The sequence below is a fragment of the Nicotiana attenuata genome, unplaced genomic scaffold (genome assembly GCF_001879085.1).
Source record: "Nicotiana attenuata strain UT unplaced genomic scaffold, NIATTr2, whole genome shotgun sequence".
Classification (NCBI taxonomy): Eukaryota; Viridiplantae; Streptophyta; class Magnoliopsida; order Solanales; family Solanaceae; genus Nicotiana; species Nicotiana attenuata.
Window position 1 is genome coordinate 299,787 of NW_017670512.1, and position 8,849 is coordinate 308,635.

At 37.9% G+C, this 8,849-nt stretch overlaps 1 protein-coding gene across 1 annotated transcript; it reads right to left on the reverse strand.

The window, feature by feature from the left end:
* Positions 1 to 3,444: 3,444 nt before the first annotated feature.
* On the reverse strand, positions 3,445 to 4,907 carry LOC109240409 (probable xyloglucan galactosyltransferase GT17). The gene has a single exon (XM_019407046.1). The coding sequence runs from the start codon at positions 4,782 to 4,784 to the stop codon at positions 3,513 to 3,515; it is 1,272 nt and encodes a 423-aa protein (XP_019262591.1). The 5' UTR covers positions 4,785 to 4,907; the 3' UTR covers positions 3,445 to 3,512.
* Positions 4,908 to 8,849: the final 3,942 nt, after the last annotated feature.

Consider the following 8,849-nt stretch of genomic DNA (forward strand, 5'->3'; position numbering starts at 1 on the left):
GCCATATTTTCAGCCATAGAGTTAGATGGATCTAAAGGCACTAAGTGAACCACTGGGGTGATAGGTGCATTCCTGGTTATCCATCCCGAATTCTGTGCCATCTTGTCAAGCAGACTCTGGCCTTCTCTCCATGTTTTGCTCAAAAATGCTCCACCAGCTGAAGCATCAACTATGTTCTTCACGCTATCTGACAATCCCATGTAAAACCATTGTCCCAACATCAGATCTGGGACACCATGGTGTGGACATACAACCAGCATCCCCTTAAAGCGTTCCCATGTTTCATGCAGTGTCTCCATTGGTCTCTATTTAAAACTCAAAATTTCATCAATTTGTTGAGCAGTCTTGTTGGGTGGGTTGAACTTGTTGTGGAATTTTTTGACTAACTCCTCCCAAGTTGTTATGGAATTTATGGGGAGTGAGTTTAGCCAGGTCTGGGCAGCTCCTATCACTGAGAATGGGAACAACAACAACTTGATTACTTCCTGAGTTACGTTGGGCTGCCTTTGGATTTTGCATATTGACAGGAAATTCTTCAAGTGTTGTTGAGGATCTTCGACTTGTGACCCCGAAAATAGTCCCTTGTTTTGCAACAAGTGCAGTATGTTATTCGTGATTTGGAATGATTCAGCCTGTATCTGCGGGACTACAATCGCTGTGGCCAGATTTTCAGCTGTGGGTTGTGCCCAGTCAAATAGAGCAGCCTCTGGCACTATTGGTACAGCTGGGTTTTCCTCGTGATCTCCCATGTCTGTTTCGAACTGTTCAGTTGTTTGTTGTTGTTTGTTTTTCCGGTTGGCCCGATTCAAGGCTTTGAAAACTTTCTCGGGATCTGATAATGCTTCAAATACTTCACCAGTCCTCGATGAGTTTTTAGGCATGCACCTGTGCAACCAAGTCAACAAACGTTAAAATTTCAATGTAAAAATCGGGTATAGAGAAAACTGACTACACTAAGAATTTTTGTACTTCTTTCAATTGTAATTGATAACACCGTTAATTCCCCCGCAACGGCGCCAAAATTTGATCACGCCCAACTATGCCTTATAAAAAGGACACGCGGACGTTGCAAATATAATCTGAGTATTTAGCCCAGAGTCGAACCCACAAGGAATTAACCTATCAGTTACTTTTGTTAGACTTACTAAATTCCACGGAATCAACTTCCCAAACTTTTGAATAACAATTGATGGTATTTCTACTAACTACGAATGAAAGTAAATAAGCAACTGAAAACTAACTATGATTAAGTTGTAAACAATTAAGAGAAAGTTCTAAGGTTATGATTTCCCCTATTGATGGAATCCCTTCCGGTTATGCTTCACATAGAATCATCAAATCATCTCTATCAATCATGAGCGCTCCTTTTACCATAAATCTCTCCCGAGTAATTATGATAATTTACTAGACGCTCTCTCCCGAGTTACGCTAGCTGGCTTTATTTATTACAGCTCACTATAGATTGCACCCAAGGCTTCGTTATCCCTAATCCCGCCTTTAAACCCGCAGTTATAGATCCCTCTTATATCTTGGGAGTGGTGTTGTTCAACAATTACCTAAATATGCACTCTCTCCCGAGTTATGCACACTAAATAGGCACAACTAATTGAGGATCCTGTCAATTAACTACAACAAACACGTAGTTGAACAAATAGAGATTAAACTGGCAAACTATATTAACATAATCAAGAAGTTCATCCTTCAATAGGTTCCATCAAAACCCTAGACAAAGGAATTAGCTACTCATGCTAGTGTTCATCACAATAATATTCAATTTCATCACAAATCATAAAAACAAAAGGAAGAAAGGAAAACTCGATGTTGAATTATCCTCCTTGCCTCTTGCCTCTCTTTTTCTTGCACTAAACTATGAAAACCTTGATAATGCCTCCTTGGGCGAGCTTGACCTTCTATAGGTTAAGTGAATTTACCCCCAGACTTCCAAGTTTACCCCTGAAAATTTACGTTCCGGGACTGGACTAGCGCGGCCGCGCTAGTGGGCGCGCTAATGGCCGCGCTAGTAGCCTACCATTCTGCCTCGACCATCTGGACTAGCGCGGTCGCGTTTGTGAACGCGCTAGTGGCCGCGCTAGTCCAGGCCTTTATTTCCTCGACTCTTTTTCTCGTCTTCTCGCGTACTCAGTTCCTAGGGGTTTTTCTTGCTTCAATGTAGCTCCAATCACCGCTTTAAGGCCTCATACAAGCTCTTCACTCCTGCAACGTGTGAAATTCACAATTAGAGCTCATTTTTCATCATTTAATTATATTATAGCATTGAAACATAATCAAGCTAGGGGATAAACAATCGCCAAATCACATAAATCTAGCCTATTATCATATGCCTAGCCCTAATTATTTCTTTATTTATTTTTGTATAACTATACACACCTCGAGTCGAGGTAAATGGGTGCTTAAGCACCCATTATAACATGATAGTCGGGGACATCCCTCAATCCTATTTGCATGATAGTAAGGAGATGTCCGTCTTCATTATATATTTATTTGACCCAACAAAAGAAGAAACCGGGATTACCAACAAAAAGAGTTCCATTGGTACCGGGACTGGTAAAATTTGTTGGTAATTTCATTACCTTTTTTCCCTTGAATTATTTCCAAAAGCCAACCCTGGTTTAAAAATCTTCGAGTTCAGAAACAAGATGGGTTTCTTTGGAATTTAGTTTTCCAGAGGGAATGGGTGAACGCTCAACTAATATTCATATAATTGATTAACTATAAGAGTTTAATATTAGAAAAAGGTTAAAATAGTCAGATTGTAATATTTTACATTAATAATGAACATATTAAAATAACTGTCGGAAGAAATCAAAACAAGGGAGATACACGTATTACTATATATAAACTATAAGGTAGGTTAGTGTTATAAAGTAAAACATGAGGAAAATCCTCTGAAATTATCCAAAGAGTTTACGTTATGTGAGATTTAAAATAAAACTAGTCCCCTATTTAATGAACTTACCCTCTCGAGATAAGTAAGGGAAAAAAAAAAATATCACAATTTTACCACAAAAGTTCTGTATGAAAGGTAATCAAGTTGTGTTGCACACGATAATTAGTTAGGAATGACCATTATGGTAGCACACTAATGTACGCATAAACATACGGAAATTGTATTATATTGCTTATTTTGGGATTTCTCAATGTGCATGTAACTTCTTAAATATCCAAGTTGTATACAAAGAACTAGCTTAAATATCCAACCTGTATGCAAAGAACTACTCATGACTCATGAGCTAATTCTCCATATACTATGACACAAAAGTTGAAGAATTATCCAAAAAATTAAAGAATTTAAGTTATGCATCGCCGGTGGAAGAAATTTGTATATCATTAGGTCACATTTACTAATCTTTCTTATTTTCAAGATTACAAATCCCAGATTTTCGGAAGACTTACGTGTAAATATATTTTGAATGACCTGCTTACAGTATATATAACTGAAACTCAAAATGAAATACACTATTCCAAAGCGTACTAGTGATAGTACATCCTACTCAAGAGGTAGCTTTTAACAATGAGCTAACGTGATGGGACAGTGCTTTAAGGGCGACATCAACAGCATCCCTAAATCCATATGAAGTAGAATTAGGGTGTGCATACGTTAATGTTGGGATCAATTGTATGACAGTCCTCCTCATTCTTTCTACTTCTTCCATTGGAATTTTGAGAAGCTCCTCCTCTATTGAAATGCTATGGTTTCGTTCTAAATCAATGTAAACGGAATATGTGGTAGGATCAGAAGGTAAAAACCATTGGTATTGCGAATACGCGGTATGGTTAGAAAAGAAGACCGGAATACATCCAGCGAGTATGGAATCAAAAGTTGAACGTCGAGTATATGAATCGCCCAATACTTGCAAGCAAAAATTGGACCTCATCATCACGTTAAGAACTTGTCTAGGCTTGTGACACTTACTTGGTCCCTTGCCACATTTCAAGATCAAGCATTTACTTGACTCCTCGCATTGTTTTATGACTCTGTCCCTAGTGACAACTTTTTTCTTTCCTGTCCGTGGAGCCCCAACAAACGAAAACAAATGAAGCCTATCCATATAACTCACACGATCTTGCCATTCAATCATCTCAGACAATGCAGAGGGATGGAAGTAGGAGGGGTAAGGAATGCCATGTTGATTATGGCCTTCCCATGGATGTCTTTCCACCAAAAGAAGAGACATATTTTGCACAGGGGACATGTTCAATAACATGTTTGCACCAAAATCAGGAACATCATCAGTCCTCATGAAATCCCAAGCAGTTCTTCCAAAAGCCATGAAATGGTCTCTCCCATTATTATTCTTCCACCACTTCTGCTCTTCTATATACTCCACCAATTCAACAGCCAATGCATCACGAATCGTGTAATTTGGCTCGCGGAATTTGCTCGAGGCATGGAGCCCCCCGTAGAAAGGTACATAAAATAGAGTAGCTTTCTCTGCATCCTCTGTACGACAGGGGTGGTTTTCGATTCGAGCATGAACGATTAATTCACCGATGAGTTGATGAGTGGTGTACCAACTGCTAGAGCCCATTTCAGGGAGTGGTCTTCCCATGCCATTATTTGTAACATGAGGGCACATATCTGTGTAGATATTCAAACTGCTACAATCTTCCAATAGATCAAAATTGAATTTGGAAGGCAGGTTATAAATATAGACAGAGTAATTGTCTTTGCATTCTGCTGGAGAATGAGTTGAGAGGAATACTCGGATGGGATTCGATATTCTTTTGGGTGAAAGAACTAGGAGAAAAAGAAACCAAATCATCAAGGATGTTGTAAAAAGAACAAGGATTTTCAAATGGGGTTGAATATCTTTCAGAGAAGTAAATTCTTTCTTTCTTGATCCATATTCTTCATCTTTCTCCTTTCTAAATATTTTTAAATTGTGTTTTCGCCACATGATGGAGAATTCTCGAATGATGAAGAAACAGAGTAAAAGGACAAGTGATACAAAATGAAATATATAGTCACACTGTATTAATTGTTTAATTGAGAGGAATAACTAACCATATACTATACTCCTTATTTTCATAACTTGGAATAGTTTCAATGCAATGAATTCTTTGAGTGTATCAAGCCATATCTTTTCATCTACTCCCTATATCTCAAACACACTCGTTTAAAATGAGATTGGCAAAAATGGTACTTATTAAAAGTGGTTCAGAAAATTGAAATTTTCATTATTATAGAAATCATCTATACTCGGCAAACTTTTGTTCATTAAAGTGTCCTATGCATTCACCGGATATATCTATCATTTGGTGTTCAGTCAGGGATCCTAGCATTCATTATGGCTATAATGGGTCATTAATTAGGTTCATTATTTTAAATATGAGAGAAACAGTACTGTTTCCATTTAGACTATACTAACAGCAAGTTTATGGGAGATTAAAAGTATTTTTTCTCCAAAAGTACTTTTTACAAAATTAGAGTTGTTTGGTCAAAGACGGAGAAATACTTTTGCCCAGCAGTTGAAGCAGTTTTTCTGCTTTTGGGAAGAAGTAGAAAATTCTAGCTTCTTCCAAGAAGTAAAAGCAGACAAAACTATCTTCACCATAAATTTATATTTTTCGAATTATCCCTTACTAATTTAAGCCATTTCTTTTCTTTTTTGTTTCTAGTTTCTACCATTCTTTTAAAATCTAATATGTGAAAATTACCTACAAATAGGTAATATATTTACAATTGCGTCGCATAATCTATATATTATTATAAGAAGAAGAAAAAGCCTCCACATCAAATCAAGTGATAGTTTCACAATAGGCCACTTGGCAATTTAGGACAAAGTTAGTTAGGTTAGGTAATAATTAGTTTTTTGTATTTAATTTTTTTTTTAAAAATTATGTATTATGTGCTGTTAATAATTAGTTACTCTTTCTGAATTTGAATTTAAACATACTTAACTTTTTTTAAAACAATATTTTTTTAATATTTAATTTTTATTTTATGCTCAATTCCATCATTCAAGTTTGACATTCAGAATCATCTTGTTACAACTACCATGGCTATATATAATTTCATCCGACGATATTCTTCTATCAATAAGGAATTCAACTGTTATGCTAATGAAGACATTATTGTATAGATAAAGGAAGGAGATGGACCTTCTGGTATTCCTTTATAAATACAAACCAAGTCTTCTACTAATAAGAAAGTGTTGTATGATAGTATTAGAGATGAAATTGTTGAAAAATATTATCATGTGCGAGTGATTGCTTATTATTTCATGGTAGATTATCAATATATAGTAATTTGTGGAATAGACTTCTAACTCATACTGAATGATGACAATAAGTAATTATACTAGATAAAATTATATGCTCTGGTATAACTATATATGTTATATTGATTTAAATCTTTAATATGTATGTTTACTTTGTATTTTATAATTTAATTTAATAAAATAAAAAATAATAAAGGTCTCTTACGATAAAGATTTGAGTTCATTTTTCCCTTCAAAATTATTATAAGACCTTGGTATTATTTTTTTTGGTAATTTGACACTCAAAAGCACTAAAACATTGGCCAAACACATTTTGTTTACCAAGTGTTGCAAAGAAAACTTCTTAAATGAATTGGCCAAACACAAATTATTATTTTTCAAAAGTACTTTTGGAAGAAAAAAAAACTTCTAAAAAAAGTACTTTTCAAAATAAGCAATTTTTGGCAGCTTGGCCAAACGGGCTCTAATTTATATTTTACAATTATTTATGATATAATTCTCAAATATTAGAAACTATCGCTATATATATATATATATATATAGTTAAACTAATTGCCTAAATTTTACATATTATACACTGAATATAGTTAATGTTAGATCCATGTTTCGATGATGAAAAATAACATTACTCTTATTGCAGGTATCCAAGTACAAATAATATTCCAGAAGCAAAATAAGGCGTCAAAAAAGAAAGACAATCCATAATGCTCAGAGAAGGAAGGTTCAAATAAACCAAAGATCATGCTTAATAGAAGATCATCTAAGGAAGCAATTCATAAGCCCCAAAGAAGGAAAGTCAAAATCAGCAGAAGATAATCAAGCCGAAAAATCCGCTTGGATCATCAATCAAGCTATCAAAGGAAGATCGTGTCGTGCTTGAAGATCCGCCCAGCTATCTGTAACGACCCGATATCATTTTGAGTAGTAGCTCCATTTTCTATATTTCGAGACTTTTCATAGCTCACTTTGATGAATTATTACTTGTGTGCATGATCCGTGTCGTTTTTCGAAAAGTTTATATGTGGAAATTTTGAAGAAAATGTGATTTTTGGCATTTTGACGAGGATGGTAGAGTATTGATGGGAGAGTCCCAGATTAAGCAGAGATGGCAGACGTACTTTTATGGTCTTCTGAATGAGGAGGGGGACCGGGATATAGCGCTAGGGGACTTGGGGCATTCGGAGAGTCTTCGAAATTTTAGGTATTGTAGGCGCATTAAGGTGGAGGAGGTCGTGGGGGCGTTGCGTAAGATGAGTAGGGGTAGAGCGACCGGGCCAGATGAAATTCCGGTTGAGTTTTGGAAGTGTGTGGGTAGAGCAGGATTGGAATGGTTGACTGGATTGTTCAAAGTAATTTTTAGGACGAAGAGGATGTCGGAGGAATGGAGGTCGAGTACAGTGGTACCGTTGTACAAGAACAAGGGTGATATCCAGTGTTGTAACAATTATAGGGGTATCAAGTTACTTAGCCATACCATGAAAGTCTGGGAGAGGGTGGTGGAGGTGAGGGTGAGGAAGACACATCTATATCCGACAATCAGTTTGGGTTCATGCCGGGCCGCTCCACTACGGAAGCTATTCACCTTATTAGGAGGTTGGTGGAACAGTACAGGGATAAGAAGAAGGATCTGCACATGGTGTTTATTGACTTGGAGAAAGCGTATGATAAGGTTCCTAGGGAGGTGCTCTAGAGGTGTCTTGAGGCGAAGGGCATGCCGGTAGCCTACATACGAGCGATCAAGGACATGTATGATGGAGCTAAGACTAAGGTTAGGACGCTGGGAGGCGACTCGGAGCATTTCCTGGTTGTTATGGGATTACACCAAGGCTCAGCGCTTAGCTCGTTCTTATTTGCCTTGGTGATGGATGCTTTGACACACCATATTCAAGGGGAGGTGCCATGGTGTATGTTATTTGCTGACGACATAGTTCTAATTGACGAGACGAGGGCCGGTGTTAGCGAGCGATTGGAGGTTTGGAGACAGACTCTCGAGTCTAAGGGTTTCAAATTGAGCAGGTCTAAGACAGAGTACCTGGGATGCAAGTTTAGCGCTGAGTCGAGGGATGTAGGCAGGGACGTGAGGCTTGGGCCACAGGTCATCCCCAAGAGAGATAGCTTCAAGTACCTTGGGTCGATGATCCAGGGGGATGGAGAGATCGACGAGGATGTCACTCACCGCATAGGGGTGGGCTGGATGAAATGGAGGCTTGCATCTGGAGTCTTGTGTGACAAGAAAGTGCCACTGATACTCAAAGGTAAGTTTTATAGAGCTGTAGTTAGACCGGCCATGTTGTATGGGGCAGAGTGTTGGCCGGTTAAGAACTCTCATATCCAGAGGATAAAAGTAGCAGAGATGCGGATGTTGAGGTAGATGTGCAGGCACACTAGGATAGACAAGATTAGGAATGAAGATATTCGGAAGAAGGTGGGCGTCGCCCCTGTGGATGACAAGATGCGGGAAGCGAGGCTCAGATGGTTTGGGCACGTGCAGAGGAGAAGCCTCGATGCACCGGTGAGGAGGTGTGAGAGGTTAGCCGTGGTGGGTACGGGAAGAGGTAGAGGGAGACCTAAGAAGTATTGGGGAGAGGTGATCAGGCAGGACATGGC

What these genes read in the sequence shown, in the direction of transcription:
- LOC109240409 (XM_019407046.1), bottom strand. Translation starts at nt 4,784, where the DNA reads ATGATTTGGTTTCTTTTTCTCCTAGTTCTTTCACCCAAAAGAATATCG.